Consider the following 20,117-nt stretch of genomic DNA (forward strand, 5'->3'; position numbering starts at 1 on the left):
TACACGGGCAGGTCTGGTGTTTCCTGGTGAGCAGGATTCACAGGACGTTAAATAAACAGGCTTATCCTCCGTTAACTAACAAGCGACTACAGGGCACGTTGGGCCGTTTTCACAGAGCCTACAAGTTCAACACGCTCTCAGGTTTGTTTGCCTTTGGGGATCTTTACTTTTGATCAGCAGATAAAAATAATACATAAGGAGTGTAGACTGCCTGTGTAATCAGTCGTTAGTAATTAGTAATTGACAGTATAAATACAAAATAAATAAATACAATAAATAAATTACATGTAAATTTCCTTAGTAGATTTTACACATTTAAATGTAGCCATTTCATCTACTATTAAAATCAACAGTGAACTTACACAAGTCTTGTTATAATGTATAATGTCTAAAATAGTGGTAAATTTAATATGGTACCTTATTAACGTATAAGTATTATCGCACACTACGCTGTGCATTTACACCTTCTCCATGAATGCATTGGAAAATATACATTTCAGAGTCAAAAGATAAATAGAAAAAATAACTATTGGTCTATAGCTAGAACTAGTAGTCTAAGAGGTAGAGTTTAGAGACATCAGGCGTCTGTGTCCTGTCACCACCTTTGTGAACAAGCTTTCTGTAACAATTCTCAGACCCTTCTGAAGGGCTTTGTTTACTTCATGGCTTAACTAAGCACACATTTAGACAAAAAAAAACCTTTTCCAAAGCAAATTAACTGAGGTTTCCTTTTTTATTATTTTCAGGATTATTAGATGCAAAGCACATCATGAACCTGGCTTGGAATTGACTTACCCATGTTTAGCATGCTAAAGATTCTCCACAAGGGGGAACGGTCAGTACCGGAATGGCCTTTTGTGCTTCAACTCACTGACACTGTGTCACTGTTTTCTGCTATTACCATGACCAAAAATGACTACTTGTTGGGGTCCTTGTGGGCCCTAGGTCCACCCTACATTGTCACTGTCTGGTCTCCATACCTACATTCTTGATCATGTCCTGTGTTTCTCACTAAGGCTGCAACTGAATGGGTTGATCAACAGAAATTGAAAACACAACAAATAAACAACCACTTCAGGCCACTTATTTAAATGAGACGTCATCCTGACATGGGTCTCTACAGCCCACACAAGCTGAACAGAAGAAAATGAGAGCATGTTTCTGCACAGAAGTGCTTTGTTTATTGATTTATTGACATTTGCCAAGGGCACTCAATATTTAGCTGAATTTCTTGAATAGGCAGTTGCTAAGGCTCCAACTCGTCAGGGGTCTCGAACACTCTGGTTACATCTTGTTTCTTGGCATGCTGTCTGGCCCTAGTGCCAGTGCTGTCCTCTGTATCCACGAGTCCCAGCTGCAGCAGGGTCTGGGCTGTGCCGGCGTGCTGGCCGATACACGCCATGTGTAAAGCTGAAAAATACAGAACAGAATGTTGTACAAGAACAAAGAGTGAGTGTTTTTTCTTAGATGGTACTGAACAAGAAACACCTGAAGCTGGTATTCAGCATAATTAAAAAGTCTAAAAGACTGTCTATATTATGCCCTATAGATATTTCAGGACATCATCAAAAGATATCAGTAGTAAAAGTACAGTCATAGGTACCCAAAGTTTAACACGTGAAACAGCAGATAAAAATGACTGTACTCAGAGTGTGGTTGTTGTCGCTTCCTACCTGATCTTCCTTTCTTATCTCTTGCATGGAGATCAGCACCCAACTGTAGCAGGGTTTTTATGAAGCTTGTGTGACCCTCCTGAAAATAAACGCTAGATGTGTACTGAGTTTACCACAAGCACTGAACAGCAAAGATCATCATCAGACCGTACACTAGTTACTGCATCTTTGCTAATGTGTAGATGTTCTCATTCTGTAGTCATTACCGCCTATAGCATTAGTAAGGTTATGTCTGTTAATTTAGAAAGCAACCATGACCACAGTGACCACACCTTAGCAGCATAATGCAAAGCTGTAAGCTCCAACTTTGTGGCTCTTGCATTCACGTCAACATTGAGACCCTGGACGAGGAAACGTAGAGCTTCTTCTTGAGCAGTCACTGACGCTTGGTGTACGGGCTGTGTTCCCAGAATATCTACAGCAGTCGGGGAGGCCTATTTTCAAACACACACACACACACACACATTCAAAATGTTGCGTATTTTGCTGAGTCATCATCATAGTTGCTACTAAAATTGTCTTCAGCTTACTTGGTGTTTCTCCAGGAGCAGCTTGGCTACCGCAAGGTGTCCATTTCTGACAGCATCCATGAATGGAGTGACTCCACAGCTGTCCTTCTCGTCAGGTTTATAAGCACATCTAGGTAATAATAATAATAATAATAATAATAAAACTTTATAATACATACACTCACTAAGTATGGGTTAGGAACACTACACTTATACTGGGTAGGGACTCCCTTTGCCTTAAGAACAGCCACAACCCTACGATTCTGGTCCATGATGGCATGTTTTTGCATCACACATGCAGCAATTTTCCTGTTCCTCCACATTCCAAAGGCGTTCAATCGGATTCAGATCTGGTGACTGGGAACGTCAGTGAGAACAATGAACTCATTGCCATGTTCATTAAAACCAGTTTGTGATGATTTTGCTTTGTGACACGATGCATTATCCTACTGGAAGTTGCTGTTAGAAGATGGGTAAATTGTGCACATGGTCAGCAGCAATACTCACTTAGGCCACAGCATTCATGTACTGACTAACTGGTATTATTAGGCCCAAAGTGTGCCAAGCAAAAATTCCCCACACCATTCCACCATCTCCACCGGAGAAGGCTGGATCAATGGAATGAAGCTGTTGGCACCCAATTCTGACCCTACCATCTGTATGTCTCAGCAGGAATCAGGTTAGATCAAACAAACTTTTCTGTCCAGTTTTAGTGAGCCTGTGCCCACTGCAGCCTCAGCTTTCTGTTCTTGACTGGCAGAAATAGATCCAGACGTGATTTGCTGTTGTAGCCCATTCTCCTCAAGGTTCAACGTGTTGAGCATACTGAGAGGCTTAACCATATGACCACAGCCTTTCTGTCAGCGCACACCAGTCAGGCCATTCTCCACTGACCACTCTCATCACCGAGGCATTTTCAGAAGTGCAGAACTGTCGCTCACTAAATGCTTCCATTTTGAGTAAAAAGTAGCTTGACTGACATTCAAATTCATAAAAATCACATTGTTTTGTCTTTCTGATAGTTGATATGAACGTTACCTAAAGCTGCAGGCCCATATCTGCCTGTATATGCATTACCCTGCTGCCACAGGACTGGCTGTTTAGATAACTGCATGAATGAGTACAGGACAGTAGTGTGTAACACAAACGCACCTCAAGTGGAATGTGCACAAACAGACTCTCAACCACTCACCTCTCAAGAAGGGTCTCACAGACTTCCAGACATCCATGCATAGCTAGAACACAAATGTAGACTTATGATCAAACCAAAAACAAATACATGTAAATATATAAATAATACTTTTAACAAGATAAAATAGTGTGTATAGATACTGTCTCTATTCTGCTTCTGATTTTTCTTCTGGGCCAAATCTCAAAAGTCAAAGTAAATTATCTGTTGTTCTGCCCTGAGCTCACACAGACAGTACCGGCAGTATGCAGTGGTGTCCGGCGGGTCTTGCTCTCTGTCCTCCACACCTCAGGCCTGACCAGCAGGAGATGCTCGATCACAGCTGCATCGCCTTCTCGGCATGCAATGTGAAAAGAGTTCCAGCCGTCCTTGTTGTGGATGGTGGGGTCAGCGCTGTGATCCAGAAGCACTTTAATAACCTCGAGGTTCCGTCGGGTACAAGCCATCATCAGCGGAGTCCTAAGAGTCAGAGTGACCTTGTTTGTGCTGCATTTGTGTCATGATTCAGCTGAGTGAAGAGCGTCCCTTTAGATTTGATGGAAAAAGGCGACAGCAGCAGATAACAGTAATCAAGAACACTCCTAAATACTGCTAACTACACTAGGATCTACTATTTATATGGAAATAGACTCCCTTTATGTTATTTACATTCTTGGAGAAAGACGATGGAGGAAGCCCCATTTCACCCCACGAGCGCTCAGCCTGTTTACACCTGGCATTAACATGCACTTTGTATCCGGATAGTATCTGCATCTGCTTTGAACAGTGTGACCAAATTTGGGAGGAGGTGTTTACACCTCGCTTTTCTTTGAGGCAAGTGACATCTGAACGTGATCCGATGTAAACAGGCTAGTAAATAACCACCACTTTTGTTTGTATTCAGTTGCAATAGAATTTGCATTACATGAAGGTTTTAAATAATTTAAACATTAGGCCATCTGGAATTTGAAGAAACTTGGTTCAGTAAGTTAAGCTACTCTTAAATGGAAAAGCTCAAATTCTGAAATCAGAAAAGACAGAAATTAAAAAATTACATTCCTAAATATCACAAGAAAAGCCTTCGTTTTACAGTCTGAATTACTCCTCCGGAAGCTACAGTCTTCTGACTGGCCTGTGGTAGTAGATGGTACTGCTACACAAACAATACTAAAGGTAACAGAGTCTTTACAAACATAAAATCCACACCTGGTTCACAGTAATAGGACTATTTCAGTGGTGTGTCACATACTCAGTGTGGCCTCAATACTCTGTAGTGATTTGTCCTCCGGCTCAAAACAGTTCCTTCGAGCCGGATTTGAACCAGCGACCTAAGGATGTCCATATTGAACCTCTACAGTCCTCCGCTCTACCAACTGAGCTATCGAAGGAGACATGGCAGCTAGCTCTACTTGTAAAATTTTTGATCATAGACCATTGTGATCGGTTGCAGTAAAACCTGTAATAGATAAAAGTTTTAAATCATTTAAAATGAGGTTATTTGGAATTTGAAGAAAGTTGGTTTCGGTAGGTTAAGCTAGTCTTAAAGCGCAAAGTTCGGCCTAAATAAGACGTTGATAGAAAACCGAATATATTCCTACAATCTATAACTATTAATCAGACCCTTGTTCCTGGGCGTTACCCTTAATATACAGGCTGAGTTACTCCTCCTGAAGCTACAGTCTTCTGACTGGCCTGTGGTAGTAGATGGTACTGCTACACAAACAATACTAAAGGTAACAGAGTCTTTACAAACATAAAATCCACACCTGGTTCACAGTAATAGGACTATTTCAGTGGTGTGTCACATACTCAGTGTGGCCTCAATACTCTGTAGTGTTTTGTCCTCCGGCTCAAAACAGTTCCTTCGAGCCGGATTTGAACCAGCGACCTAAGGATGTCCATATTGAACCTCTACAGTCCTCCGCTCTACCAACTGAGCTATCGAAGGCTTGGCAAGAATGTTTTTATGAGCCGGTGTGTCCCTTTAGACTCGCTGCATGTGGAAAAATAAGACGCATTTTTGCTTCTATTAGTAAACTGACACAGAGAAGCTCAATATAACGGGAGCAGAATTGGGTTTTGTTGGTATGCTGTTCTTCTAAATTTGTGCTCTCTAGCTAAACATGCTGCAGTGCAGGTATTACTTGGCTGTGGAACATGTGGTCTATTAAAGGACTTTTTTTTCTATTTAACAAAACCCAGTGCGTTTAACTCGTCTTCTGAGGCCATTTATTTTATTGACCAATAAATGTTAAAAAAGAGCTTCCTTCGAGCCGGATTTGAACCAGCGACCTAAGGATACCTGTGTACAACCTCTACAGTCCTCCGCTCTACCAACTGAGCTATCGAAGGAGACACGGCAACCAGCTTTATTTGTACAGTTTTTGATCATAGACCATTGTGATCGGTAGCAGTAAAACCTGTAATAGATAAACGTTTTAAATCATTTAAAATAATTTAAACATTAGGCCATCTGGAATTTGAAGAAACCTGGTTCGGTAAGTTAAGCTACTTTTAAATGGAAAAGCTCAAATTCTGAAGACAGAAATTTAAAAATTACATTCCTAAATATCACAAGAAAAGCCCTCGTTTTTCAGGCTGAATTAGTCCTCCAGAAGCTACAGTCTTCTGACTGGCCGGTGGTAGTAGATGGTACTGCTACACAAACAATACTAAGGGTAACAGAGTCTTTACAGAGTACTGCAGCCTATCTCAGCTGTGGTGATGAACTGTTTCCACACAGAGGTTCGGAAATGTTTGAACTGATAAGCCAAAACTTTTGAAACAGCACTCTTTCACAGAAGCGTCTGTTATATTATATATTATACACAAAACTGTGTATTCCATGCAATTTTATTGTAAATTTAGCAGAAAGTCCATGGAAACAAAGTAATGATTTCTTTTCTTTTTTTTTTTTGGTTGGAACAGCGCTAAAAATGAAAATTTATTTGAATGAAAATGTTCAATAATTTTACCAAATAAGACGTTGATAGAAAACCGAATATATTCCTACAATCTATAACTATTAATCAGACCCTTGTTCCTGGGCGTTACCCTTAATATACAGGCTGAGTTACTCCTCCTGAAGCTACAGTCTTCTGACTGGCCTGTGGTAGTAGATGGTACTGCTACACAAACAATACTAAAGGTAACAGAGTCTTTACAAACATAAAATCCACACCTGGTTCACAGTAATAGGACTATTTCAGTGGTGTGTCACATACTCAGTGTGGCCTCAATACTCTGTAGTGTTTTGTCCTCCGGCTCAAAACAGTTCCTTCGAGCCGGATTTGAACCAGCGACCTAAGGATGTCCATATTGAACCTCTACAGTCCTCCGCTCTACCAACTGAGCTATCGAAGGAGACACAGCAACCAGCTCTAATTGTACAGTTTTTGATCATAGACCATTGTGATCGGTTGCAGTAAAACCTGTAATAGATAAAAGTTTTAAATCATTTAAAATGAGGTTATTTGGAATTTGAAGAAAGTTGGTTTCGGTAGGTTAAGCTAGTCTTAAAGCGCAAAGTTCGGCCTAAATAAGACGTTGATAGAAAACCGAATATATTCCTACAATCTATAACTATTAATCAGACCCTTGTTCCTGGGCGTTACCCTTAATATACAGGCTGAGTTACTCCTCCTGAAGCTACAGTCTTCTGACTGGCCTGTGGTAGTAGATGGTACCGCTACACAAACAATACTAAAGGTAACAGAGTCTTTACAAACATAAAATCCACACCTGGTTCACAGTAATAGGACTATTTCAGTGGTGTGTCACATACTCAGTGTGGCCTCAATACTCTGTAGTGTTTTGTCCTCCAGCTCAAAACAGTTCCTTCGAGCCGGATTTGAACCAGCGACCTAAGGATGTCCATATTGAACCTCTACAGTCCTCCGCTCTACCAACTGAGCTATCGAAGGCTTGGCAAGAATGTTTTTATGAGCCGGTGTGTCCCTTTAGACTCGCTGCATGTGGAAAAATAAGACGCATTTTTGCTTCTATTAATAAACTGACACAGAGAAGCTCAATATAACGGGAGCAGAATTGGGTTTTGTTGGTATGCTGTTCTTCTAAATTTGTGCTCTCTAGCTAAACATGCTGCAGTGCAGGTATTACTTGATTGTGGAACATGTGGTCTATTAAAGGACAAGGCTTTTTTCTATTTAACAAAACCCAGTGCGTTTAACTCGTCTTCTGAGGCCATATTAACATTTTTGGCCAATAAAAAAATTGTTTCCTTCGAGCCGGATTCGAACCAGCGACCTAAGGATGCCTGTGTACAACCTCTACAGTCCTCCGCTCTACCAACTGAGCTATCGAAGGAGACATGACGACTGTCTCTACTTGTACGCTTTTCATCGTGTTTCAGGTCATGTTACTGTGTCAAACTAACTTACTAACTTACCAGTCCGCCTTCTTTAAGCAGTCGATTTTAGCTCCTCTGTCAATGAGGTACCGAACACACCGCTCATGGCTCATGGAGGCAGCCTCGTGTAGCGCTCTCTTGTAATCACTGTTGTACAGCTCGATGTCCATCCCCACATCCTCCACCAAATACCTCAGGATGTCGGCGTGCCCGTGCCTGGCTGCATAGTGCAATAGAGTATCTCCCGATTTCCCAAAATGTGCCTGTATCGACTGCTTAATTAGGAGCTTTTCCTCTATCTGCTGTCTGAGCATACTCAGATCTCCGTCCTGCGTTAACCTGATTAGGGGCTTGAATGTGTTTTCCTCGTCCATTGCTTTCAATTAGCCAAGTCCTGCAATACTAACACGCACGTGCAGTCGTTGCTTGTGATCGGGTACGTGCACGACTTTCTCACGTCACTCAGTGTTTGTTGACATGGTCCGTGCACACGACGAAGCAGGCAGCAGCATCAGTGGCTACCTCACCGTGCAAATGGCGACGGAAACAAGCTCTTCTTCAAAATAAAAGACTCGCTGTTCAAGTGCAGTGACCGTAAATCGACTCCAGGTTTGTTCGCAAAGTATATGAATAATAATCAGTGTAAAAGTGAGGTGTGCAGACTGGTTGCGTAAGACGACGTTTCGGGGTTGCGGTTCTAAGTTTGGTAAGCACGAGCATTTCCGCTTCTCTCCCCAGCCTTTCCACAGCTGTCACATATCCCTACGTATCTTTGTAAGCCACTAAGCCCGCTACAAGCTAGGACTAGTAACTTTTACAATTTTCTTGGAGTAAGATTATGATCGGTCCAGCCTAAAAAGGGCAGTGATTTTAGGCACCATAAAAATATCACACTGAGCCCCATGATGACCATGATGACCACGATGATCCCACCGCACAAAATAACCCTGTGAATTAGACCTGGGCTACATTAAGTTTTGTTATTGTGATTCACAATATGCTTTGCTAAGCATATGGAGGATATTGTTAGTGCTTAATAACACTGATCAACTAGGTTTCATTACAAACATTGTGATTAGACTGGTTTAAATAGATGAAGTGCAGCAGATATTGAAGAAAAATCATTGTATTCGACACAGGAGAAGATCTGATTAGTAGTTTGTAGGACTCTGTCACTACTGATGTATTTAGTCTGTGATTACATGTCTTTAAATATCATGAAGTAGTATTTTTACCATATTTCCTCAATAATGCATGCAGCATTCTGAGTACAGAGCAATTCAGTAACTGTTGCTAGAAATATATAAATATAATATTCATCGCAATGAGCCCCTGTAATTATGCCAACCGATGCCATTCAACATAGTGCTGATCACCTCCTTCATCCCTAGTTGGGAGTAGGGCTGCTTCATTCGTAGGGTAGGGGAAGGGAGACCGGGCTTATGAGCTTGGGTCTGGCAGCAGGTGTATGGACAGTAGGTTGTTAAAATAGCTTGTTTACAGTTCAAATTGATTCAAAATTGTTAAAAAAAGAGAACAAAACATAAACACTCAGAATTTTCTGTCAAGATATTCAGTAATTAATGTTAAAGGAGCCTGAGGAAAAAAGGGGAAACATCCAATGAGGTGAGTCTCTGTATCTAAACAACTCTTACCCCCACTTGTTTAAGCCTTTAAAGGGTTTTTTAATCACAAAAATAGTTTATTATGGAACTATATATTATAATGTTTTTAAATGCCTTATGTATGGACATATGCAAGATTGCCTTACTGTACCGTGGGAGCGACTGCGCAAACAGACATGACCAATAAAGCCTAAAGAAAATATTTTCTAAGTAGGGTTGCAATTACACTGTATTTCTGGTGTACAAATTCAGGGCTGATTTAAAGAAGAGTCCATGTCTGTGAGAATTTTACATATATTATTTAATATTTAGACTTAGGGCAACAGCCTTTTTTACAGCACAATTTGCATAATTTATCAATACCGTTTGTGTACAACCACAAAAACCATGACGTTAGAATTTTTTTGTATGTTTTTCGGTTTACACTGAGTGGAAAACCAGACAGATTATACAAGCATCTTTGTACAGTCAGCATACATCGTTTACATAATAATCTGAATTTTCTTCCCCATAGTCTTCTTGTCGATCTTATTGTAGAATAGAATCTGGACACAAAAATATTATGAACAAACCACCAACAAAACATGCAACATCCAAAGTGAGTACATCACAGGTCTCCTGATACTACTTGAGTCGACAGGGTCAGCTTTAGCTCATTTCTATACACTGGTAAATCATGTGTCTGTTGTGCAGGTTGAGTCCAGTTTGTCGTAGGCAAGCACGGCGATTATTCTTCCAGTAGTGCATGTGCTGAGCAGAATACACACGGACCAAAAGAGTCACAGTTCCCCCCTTGCCCTGTGCCCTTACACATGCGCTGTGTTGAACTGGAAAATTAATAGAAGATCCTATCTGTAGAAAAGAAAGCTTGCTTTATTTACAAGATAAGAAATACTCTCGTTTTCGTAGGTCACTGGTGAGCTGGGGATAATGTATTCATGTCATCATGCACTGGATATTCAAAGGAGGAGTGTGTTTAAATATGAATATTAATATTGGTATGGGGGAAACGTATGCATGGACTTTTGTTCAAAGTAGCAGTTGGTACATGGCAATGTCTTTTTGTTTTTTTGGTGACTTTTCACATTTTAGATAAATAAAAAAAAATGTTTATACACGTCATAGGGTGTAAACAAAGTGTTGGAGCTGATTCTGTTTTATGTGAGAATTTGGAGAGTGAAGGGGCTCACAAATACACACTGGAGACCCTGATGATTAAATTTTGTAAACACACAATGTACATTGTGCACCACGCAACAAAATAAGGTCAATATTCATCTTCTCTTATGTACATCAGATCTGTCTGGCAAACTAGCTCTTCGATGGAATGTAAAGGTTTTATGTGTTATCGTCATTTTTGTAATGTTGCATATCATAACATAACTAGAATCCCAAAATAGCATCAAAATCTTCAGTGATCAAGCATTAACCAAAAAACTAAACAAACAAACAAAAAAATACATGAAAAAGCATACAAAAATGTAAAAAAGAGCTCTCATTCATAATACTTCATCAGACAACTAAGTAGTAGATACACCAGATGTGTTTAGGTTGCATAGAATTGCTTATGTAAAACCTGTGGATTTGGTCAAGTTTTGGCACAGGTTAAAAGTTCCTCAATAACCAGGCCTTCCTGTGTGTAACCCTGTAACCAAATGAAATGGGTGCGTCTGGCGTGATGAATCTGGCATGATGAGTCGGGTTAATGGCTGCGTCCTGTTCTTTCTTGGATATGGCATCCGTTAACTGAACGTTTCAATGGAACGAAACAAATATTTAAAAAAACAAACAAACAAAAAATACGTAAAAATAATGGCACATCATTTAAATAATAATAAATAAAAACAATATGCACTTGAGATAAGGGAATTAGATTAGTCTTAAGCAGACTTAATATCTGGTAAACATGATTATTGCAGCCAGCCATAATGATTCGCAAGACAATAGGCATGTAAAAGAGTAGATCCTTTCCTTATCCTCATTATCCTTAAGTGTACTCATGTGTACAACGTTAGCTATCGCTAAATAAGACCCTGTAAAATCTAACATCTGTAAAAGTCCAGCTGAGACTGTTTTGAGAGTGTGTTCTTAGGGCTTTAACCAACCAGCCAACCATCAAGCACTTGGGCTCAAACAGACATATTTTACCAGGCAATCTTAGTTAAGGGGTTATATAGGGAAATATGCTGACAGAAGGACATGGTATGGGACAAAAAATGGATAAAAAAAATTAAGAAAAAAGAATAAACACTACCAAATACAAATACATTCAGGACATGCTAGAAACAAAGTGCAAACCATCTATGTGAACATTGCTGGACTTAGCAGTTTAACGTAAACATTAGCAACACCCCCGGCCACATTAGTCTATAAAAAAATAAAGTAATTAACCAATCAGAACCAATTTGATTCCTTATAATTAGGAAGGAATTAGGAAATTTCTCTGATGAGTAATTCAGATTCGGTCAATAAGCCAGTGCCATCTCCAAAGAATAATTGGTTTCTAAAATGGGATCGATCTCAACCAAATTCAGACTGAATGTCACATTGAAGGAGGTCAGCGCTATTTCTGTGCAAGGAAATACGAGTACATACCAGCCGAAAGCATTTCCACCCACAACATCCAATAAATCATACTTCAGTTCATTTAATCTATAACTATAAAATATCTCAAAATATACTTTAAATCATCCACAGATATGATCTCTTTTTCCAACACATTAGAACATCTGAGAGAGAGAAAGCAAGGGCAAATGTAAAGTGATAAATGTCTCTAATAATGCATCTAAATCTATCATACAAAAATAATATATGAGATATGTCTTCATTTACTTTCTGCAAACAATCATAAATATAACCTTCTTCTAAGCGTGATACAGTGTACTGACACAGGCGTTTCATATGAGGAGTTCCAGGACCTGGACTTGGCAGTCAGAAGTTAAACCTATGCAATGTAACGATAAACGGCAACAGAATATACAGATCTCCATCCTGATCTCTAGTCCCTGGTGGCCCAGTGATAACATATGTAGGTGCAAATATGTGTACACACATGGCTGAGTGTGCCTCGTGGGTGAGTGTAATGGTGTGTTAGTGTACATGTGCGTACGGACACGTGCGTACAGATATCTGGCAAATGCCCAAGTCACATGACCCTTTATCCTTGTTTGCGCTACTTCTTTTTACGACTACCTTTTCACCCCCACTACTACCATGTAAATGGAGGAAACGCTCAACATAAGCAGTGGCCCTCTTGGCTCTATTACCCCTACCCCCCCCCAGCGTACATTACTACAAATTCTCAGCGAGACAAACACATGACTTAGATTCTCTTCGCATCACCTTCTTTACTCCGGTTTGGCCTAGTCCGACAAGAACCACAGAGTGTGTCAGGGATTGTGGAACTACAGTGCTCGGCGGCTTCCTCTAGGAGTGGATCTGGGCTGTGGTGGCCAGCAGTTTGTGCCAGCCGACAACCCGCTTACGCAGGTCTACCTTGTCCAGCCACACATAGGCCTCGCCGATCAGAGTCTTCTTCACAAACTTGCCTCCGTTTGAAACCAAGAAGAGCTGTAAGGAAAAGATGATACAGCACATTCTTAAGGATGTGGTGGAGCAAGGTAGTAAAATTTCTTTACTGAGTGACTCTGACGTCAAAGACTCTTGCACCGGGTGTATAGATTAAAAATTAATTAATACAAAATTTATGTCAAAGTTCACCCTATTGTCTACCCAATTCAGAAGGCCAATTACCCAATCCCCATTCATGTGAACTCCCCACCACTAGCAGTACCCCCAACACTAGGACGGTAAATACCAGCACATCTCCTTCGATATGTGTAAAGCCAACCACAGCCTCTTCTTGAACCGCTGCTGATGCAGCATTGCTAGGCAGCCAACGCACCTGGAGAAAAGTGCAAAAGATCCCCACCTCCAATACAACAGCTAACAGACGCCTGTACTAACCACCATCGAACTAGAAGTGATGTGGGGAGGAACCGTCATTAACCCACCCTTGAGAGAGCAAGGCCAATCATGCTCTCCAGGACTTCGGCTGCCAGTGGCAAGCAGCATGACTGGGTGTGGGCATGTATTTACAGAAAAGATTTGGATGACTACTGACTTCTAGTGCTCGTTTAGCATATTGTAGCTTCAAATGGTTCTTTGAGCAATGCCACAGAGGAAACACTCTTGGTTCCATAAAGAACCCTGTTAGAAATAGAAATGTGTGAGCGTGAATAACCTTTTAAAGGTCTTAAAAAACCTGTATTTGATGTAAAGGTTTTTCCAATGTGAAGGTTTCAAGGGTTGCCGTTTCAAGGGTTGAGTATTTTAGTAGAACTGTTGGAGCTGTGGGTCCAAGTCTAAGTCTCTTCCTGGCAGCCCCCCAAATAACAAACATGGCTCCTTAAGGAATCAAAAGTGGTTCTTCTGTGGCATTACAGTATACTGTAATCTAAGTGTGTCTCCCGTTAGAACAGCAGTAACCAGTCTTATCTGTATAGGGCTGCAGGTTTTCATTCCCAACATACCGAAGCTTGCCTGACTCTACTTGATTAATTCGGTGGTCTTCGTTTTCAACAACTAGCCATTTGTGTTCCTATTTGGTTGGAGTGAAAACACGCAGCCACACTGGCTCTTTGTGGGCTGGGGGATGTTCTACAGTGAATGTGTATTTCACCTGAATGGAATGTCCAGTGGGGTTCATGCAGAAGCGGAAAGTTTCGTTGAAGGACGGTTCGCGGTCGTGGCGACAGACCCTAGTTTTCTTCTTGATGATCCGCTTCTGAGTGGCCACGTTCACCACATAGAGCTTCACGTACAGGTCTGTTTAAAACAAGAACATGCATACATGGTTCATTGGATATTTAAGGCTGCAAAGAAATTTGTGGACAAACTGAAACAGTGGAAAAGCGATGGAGCTGGCCTTTAAAGGCCATGTGTGTATATATGTGTGCGCACATGTGTCTTGTTTGTCACCTGGCAGGTGGTCCGGAGACTTGAATTTGTAGGTGATGTTTCTGCACTGAAGTATCTCCAGCACTAGCTGCTCTCCCTCAGTCTTAATCTCCTTTTTCAGAGCAATTTTTATCTCCCCCATCACCTGGGTTTTACCTTAACACACACACACACATACACACAGATAGTCATTCATTCTGAAATATGGCAGGTAACACCCACCTGTCTCCCATTCTAGTAATACCTTTTGTTCACACACAAGCTTTTTTTCTTGGTTTTAGTGGCATTACTGGCATCATTGTTTGTTTATACACTTCAAAGATCAGACACTTAAGGTTTGACAACCTTAATGTTTCACTTGTTTGACATACATTTACCAAGCACATCACTAGAAACACCTGTACACCTACTCATTCATGCAATTATTTATTTATTCTTATAATATTTGTCAAAATATTCCTCCCTTTTCCCCCAATTCGGTACTGCCAATTAACCCCAGACGTCAATAGCTCCCCCTAGCACTATGCTCCCAACACTAGTAGGGCAAGAACTTAGCACGTCTCCTCCGATCCATGCAAAGCCAGCCACCACTTCATTTCAAACATCACTTTAAGAGTAATGAGGGGAGATCAGAGGGCCATCTATCCACCCAGAGAGAGCACAACCAATTATGCTCTCTCAGACTCCAGCCGCTGATGGCAAAGTGGCGTAGCTCGGGATTCGAACTTGTGACCCTTGTGACAGGACATAATGGTAGCACATTAGACTGCTGAGCCCCTCAGAGCCTCTCATTTATGCAGTTATTTTGTTAGCCAATCATGTGGTAGCAGTCTGTGCAAGTCATAAAATCATACAAATTCAAGCCAACAGTTTAAAGTAATGTTCAAATCAACCATCAGAATGAAGAAACTACTCAGTGATTGCTGGTGCCAGACGGGCTGGTGAGTATTTCTAGAATTCCTGGGATTTTCAGCACAGCAGTCTCTAGAGTTTACTCAGAATGGTGCAAAAAATAAATAAAGAAAATGGATAATAAAAATCTTCGGAGCAGCAGATCTGCAGACGGAGACACCTTGTTGATGAGAGGTTGATGGAGAATAAGAAGACTGGTTCAAACTGACAGAGAGGGTGCAGTAGCTCAGATAACCCCTCTGTTTAACTGTGGTGAGCAGAAAAACATCTGTCAACCAAGACTAGAAAGACTAAAGACTAAAAAGACTAGAAAGCTGAGGCTGCAGGGGGCACAGGCTCACCCAAACTGGACAGTTTAAGACTTGTAAAATGTGCCCTGATCAATCTCCATTTCTGTTGGGATGGTAGGATCAGAAAGTGAAGACAACAGCATGAATCCACAGACCCACCATGCCTTGTGTTAATAGTCCAGGCTGGTGGAGGTGGTAACAGTAAAAGTGTGGGGAATGTTTCTTGGGTCTGTTCATACCAGAATGCCACAGTCTGTTTGCGCACTGTTGCTGATCATAGGCATCCCTTCATGACCACAGTTTACCCACCTCTAAAGACTACCTCCAGCATGATAATGCACCATGTTACAAAAGTTCAGTTCAGTTTTGTAGAATCCATGCCGCAAAAATGAAGGCTATTTTAGGAGTAAAGAGAGGTTCCTCCAATTATAAGTACAGTGTTCAGAAATAAGAGCTCAGTGAGTCACGTTGCTCACATTCATAAAGTGTCTAGCGTCTATAAGGAAGAACTGCAGCAGCCTTCACAGCCGTTTTAGAATGACAGCCAGGGGAAAACCCATTTGCAACCAAGTGAAAGAAGATGTCTGTTGCTATGGAAATAATCAAAAGTTGTTCCATGTTTTATTATGCCTTTTCACTGCATGCCTTAATGTTGACGGCCATGAACACCTGAGGGGATTCTACCAACTGGAAACAGCCTAGAGTATTACCATCATTCAGGACATGTGATTCACCATCCCTAACCCTTCCAGAAAATTCTCCCACAGGAAAGAACCAACATGGTCGCACCTTAATCAGAGCTGAGATGAAAATATTTAATGTGCACTAAATGTCCAAATGTTTGTGGACACCTGTTCTAATAAATGCTACAGAGAAGGACAGCTAACAGAATAACACTCTGAAGCAGATAAACATGAACCTATAGGCACTATGCCTAATGCCAGGTGTGGGCTAGAAGGGTAAAAAGCCCCCAGGATTGAGCTGTGGAGCAGTGGAACTGTTTTCTCTGTAATGGTGGATGGTGCTCCATCCAATACATTCGGGATGAGTTGGGGATGAGGTGGGGTGGTGATCATCCAACATCCTGACGCTCTTGTCGATGAATGCAACCAAATCCTCACAACAATGCTCCAACATCTAGTAGAAAGCCTGTTACCCGAGTTCGGAAGAAAGAACAAATGAGCAGGTGTCCCAATACTTTTGTCCTTATAGTTTATGTATTTTTAATAGTAGCCAGAAGAAATAGTGGTAAGGAGGGGAGATGGCGTGTACAGGCTAAGCGAGCGAGCGAGTGAGTGATGCACTCAGATTCAGTCAAGAAGTCTCTCAAAAGAAGGCGGAACTGTTCTTCCGTGCTATTCGTAACCATGGCAACTACATGTCTTCTGTGACTTCAATCTCTCTGGGATTATTAGGGAGACAGGGACAGTGCAGACATTGTGACATGTGTGTCTGTGTGTGTGAGTGTGTGCCCACCAGTGAGAGTGGCACAGTCTGCTTTTGGAGAGCATTTGGAAACGTGTTGTAGAAATTCTTCATTCCTTCATTGTCACTAAAGATGTTCTTTAATGGTTCATTTTGGACGTTTTGAAGCTTTTGAACTTAAATGAACACTGGATTTATTGCATGATTTACAGCATGATGAGATGTTGGTAGACACTCTAGCATGGTCACCTTTGGACTGCTCTTGTTTCAAGGCAGCATTATGTAGCATTTTTACCTTAAAATAACAGCTTTATACTCATGCTGATGAGCCACTGACCTGTAATAGGGGAGCAGCGCCACTATCATGGCTACTCCGAGCTCAGGACGCCAAAAACTGCAGTATGTAACTGGACAAAATGGGCAGGACAACGCCCACAGGGTCACATGCATGTAAAATCCTGTAATGCTACTCTACCGCTTCAGCCCACATGCTTCTTTCACCTTCAGTGACAGTTCAAGATCTCTCAGCTTGTAAAATGCATGTGAAGAGTTTCCTTCAGTGGTGGCTCAAAATTCTAATTCCACTTCCTGACTGTAGGGGGAGCCCAGGAGCAGGAAATACCAGATAAATGGCAATTATCATTTAATGCAGCCTTAAAATCATAAAACTTTAGTCAAATAAAAAAGGGAAATGGGATATATGGGACACTTGAGAGGAGAGATCTCTTTCTGTTGCTTTGTCTCACGGCCTCCCTTTCTCTCTCACACTCTCACTCTTACTTGTGTGCTCTGGGTGGTATTCTCAGGTATCATTCAGGATGTATTCGTATGTTGTATTTGCCTCAGTTGTATTTCCACACTGTATTTCCAAAACATTTTACAAGAGAGGCCTTCTTAACCTTCTTAACCTTTAAATGGTGGTCAGTGTAAAAATATTTCCTTCTAGGCCATTTAGAAGCATTTCTATTGGCCTGTTCATCATGACATTTTGACGCACTGTAAAACACAGATGTCGAAAAGTGTCTCAACATGAGAAATGAAGCAAAAATGAAGATATAAAGTATATGAATGACAACGAGAATCATCCTTATCATTAAGTTAATTGTGCACTGTTTATAAATTAATGTGTTACCTTAAACCATCGTGAAGTTTAACTTACTGAACTGCATTTCGTAGGGTTCAAAGCAGGCTCTAAATAAAACTCCCCCACTTTAACATAACGTTTTCTGTTCCGCACAATAATGTGTGAAATAACCCCAAAAAACCCTACGGACAAAAATCTGTCAACCTTACAAAACAAACACCCAAACAGTTACTTATCAACAGTGTTTTATAAACACTGTAAACAGTGAGAAGTCTATGGAGAAAACTCTATTAAAATGAATTAATGTTTAACCAGGAAAATATCACTTTTTATGTGAGCTTATATCCAAAATCAATAATAGGTCAATATTCTATCAGTTAATAGAATGGTTAACTGATAAAACACTGATTCGTTAAACCAGTGTTTCTCAGCCTTGGTCCTGGAGGCACCCTGCCCTGCACATATTGCTTTCCCTTCTCCCAACACAGCTGATTCAACTACTCAGTAAATTAACTTCCTTAAAGTCCTTTGGATGGGGTGTGTTAAAGCAGGGATACCATTGAAATGTGCAGGACGGGGTGCCTCCAGGACCAGGGTTCAGAAACACTGGGTTAAACTTTTAGGAAAATGGTATTTGAATGTTTTTCAAAAGTAGCTGTGTTCAGGTGAGTACTGCCATTACTAATAAGAACCTTTAGAGACTGAATAACACAAAAATCAATCAAACACACACACACACACACACACACACACACACACACATTTTCACTTACCCTCTGTGTCTCCATGTAATGACTTTACAACGTCTGTGCCATTTGGAATCTTTCCGCTGTAAGAAAAACAACACTGGATCACATGAATATTCATAGCTGCTGCTGTCTTATCAAAACCCTATAAGTCCATTTTTCCAGACTGTTTATAATCACCAGCTGCCCTTTCATGTGTAAAAATGTCATGAGAAATGGACCAATACCGTTACACTACCGTAGTTAGTGTACTGTATTACAATAATAAGTATATTGTGTTAAGCTAGGTTATTGATTGCAGGGTTGTGGGTTCGACATCCGAGTCTAGCTAAGATGCAACTGTGAGACTATTGAGCAAGATCCTTACCGCTTGCAACACTGACCCAAGCATTCTAATCTGGGATATGCAAAGAGCAGAAATTTATTGCAGTAGAATGATAATAAAGGCATTTAATACATTAAAGGTCTTAATTTAATAAGGGTTAATTTTCTCAGGGTTGTGAGTTCAATACCCATGTAAAATAAACTGCCACGTTTGTGCCCTTGAGTAAGGGCCTTTACCTCCTTGCTTCAGGGGTGATGTGACTGGGCCTGTACTCTGACTTTTGGGCTGCATATTGACAAGAACCTGGCGATAGGGGTTCCTACAGTGGTTATGATTATATATATCATGATATATAGCGATACTGTTAGCAAGGCGCTATATTAAGGGAGGACAATATGATGATATTTTAATGTGGTGAGAAATTCTGTATCGTATTGTGGATATTGCCGATCAACTGCACATTTCATTACAGCGAGTGTAATTAGTGCTGTAATCAGTGCAGCAGATTTTGTGAGTAGATTTTTGAGTATTTGAACAGCAGTTTTTAAGAATCTGACACTGATATATTTTGTCTGATGTTAAAATATGATAATGGTTTCATGAAATGGTCTTTAAATATTGTGATACACACCATCATAGATATAAAAGAGTAAAGGAAAAGTTTACTTTTCATCCAGTCAGAACAGTGGGATCTGAAGACAGAGCACAACACTGCTCTCTAGTGGTCGGGGTTTTAACACAACACTAAATGAACCGCTGTCTGCCACCAATCTTTACTTACTTTGATATATCAATATTTTCTTACACCCTAAGCTCTGACACTGACTTTCTAAGCTGGGATATGGAAAGAGAATCCATACGTATAAATGACAATAAAGGTATATTATTATTAAAGTTACAATATTCTTAGATATCAGGTATAAACTGCGTATATATATATATATATATATATATATATATATATATATATATATATATGTATATATATATATATGTATATATCAATCAAATATATTATGATCCATTATACCA

The 20,117-nt window shown here is 40.5% G+C and overlaps 2 protein-coding genes and 6 non-coding genes across 14 annotated transcripts in view; all 8 read right to left on the reverse strand.

Annotated features, from left to right (window-relative positions):
• Positions 1–1,158: 1,158 nt before the first annotated feature.
• Positions 1,159–8,246, reverse strand: ankrd16 (ankyrin repeat domain 16). Its single transcript, XM_072673040.1, has 7 exons — positions 7,759–8,246; positions 3,610–3,830; positions 3,375–3,417; positions 2,204–2,312; positions 1,946–2,107; positions 1,674–1,752; positions 1,159–1,410 (listed from the first exon to the last, which is right to left on the reverse strand). Exons 1-7 carry the CDS (start codon positions 8,091–8,093, stop codon positions 1,247–1,249), a joined length of 1,113 nt encoding a protein of 370 aa, XP_072529141.1. The 5' UTR covers positions 8,094–8,246; the 3' UTR covers positions 1,159–1,246.
• Positions 4,651–4,738, reverse strand: trnay-gua (transfer RNA tyrosine (anticodon GUA)). The gene is given in 2 exon segments: positions 4,651–4,686; positions 4,702–4,738. It is a non-coding gene; the product is annotated as a tRNA-Tyr (tRNA).
• trnay-gua (transfer RNA tyrosine (anticodon GUA)) lies at positions 5,211–5,298 on the reverse strand. Its single transcript is given in 2 exon segments — positions 5,211–5,246; positions 5,262–5,298. It is a non-coding gene; the product is annotated as a tRNA-Tyr (tRNA).
• Positions 5,615–5,702, reverse strand: trnay-gua (transfer RNA tyrosine (anticodon GUA)). The gene is given in 2 exon segments: positions 5,615–5,650; positions 5,666–5,702. It is a non-coding gene; the product is annotated as a tRNA-Tyr (tRNA).
• Positions 6,626–6,713, reverse strand: trnay-gua (transfer RNA tyrosine (anticodon GUA)). The gene is given in 2 exon segments: positions 6,626–6,661; positions 6,677–6,713. It is a non-coding gene; the product is annotated as a tRNA-Tyr (tRNA).
• Positions 7,186–7,273, reverse strand: trnay-gua (transfer RNA tyrosine (anticodon GUA)). Its single transcript is given in 2 exon segments — positions 7,186–7,221; positions 7,237–7,273. It is a non-coding gene; the product is annotated as a tRNA-Tyr (tRNA).
• On the reverse strand, positions 7,589–7,676 carry trnay-gua (transfer RNA tyrosine (anticodon GUA)). Its single transcript is given in 2 exon segments — positions 7,589–7,624; positions 7,640–7,676. It is a non-coding gene; the product is annotated as a tRNA-Tyr (tRNA).
• A 1,384-nt stretch (positions 8,247–9,630) lies between the features above and the next one.
• pcloa (piccolo presynaptic cytomatrix protein a) overlaps positions 9,631–20,117 on the reverse strand; it is a 62,769-nt gene continuing 52,282 nt past the window's right edge. For all 7 annotated transcript variants that reach the window (XM_072673042.1, XM_072673045.1, XM_072673043.1 and 4 more), the window contains 4 exons: positions 18,788–18,843; positions 14,325–14,459; positions 14,026–14,171; positions 9,631–12,914 (listed from right to left, as the gene is read on the reverse strand). In XM_072673042.1, coding sequence (XP_072529143.1) covers positions 12,771–12,914; positions 14,026–14,171; positions 14,325–14,459; positions 18,788–18,843 — 481 coding nt within the window. In that variant the 3' untranslated portion in view covers positions 9,631–12,770. The remainder of the gene's footprint in view (positions 12,915–14,025; positions 14,172–14,324; positions 14,460–18,787; positions 18,844–20,117) is intronic.

Source organism: Salminus brasiliensis, chromosome 2, assembly GCF_030463535.1.
Source record: "Salminus brasiliensis chromosome 2, fSalBra1.hap2, whole genome shotgun sequence".
Lineage (NCBI taxonomy): Eukaryota > Metazoa > Chordata > Actinopteri > Characiformes > Bryconidae > Salminus > Salminus brasiliensis.

Excerpts from the sequence above, each read along its gene's own strand:
- ankrd16 (XM_072673040.1), bottom strand. The coding sequence starts at position 8,093 with ATGGACGAGGAAAACACATTCAAGCCCCTAATCAGGTTAACGCAGGAC. Across the intron at positions 3,831-7,758 it reads TGCTTAAAGAAGGCGGACTG|GACTCCGCTGATGATGGCTT; the intron begins GTAAGTTAGTAA and ends TCTGACTCTTAG. Across the intron at positions 3,418-3,609 it reads GACACCACTGCATACTGCCG|CTATGCATGGATGTCTGGAA; the intron begins GTACTGTCTGTG and ends TTTGTGTTCTAG.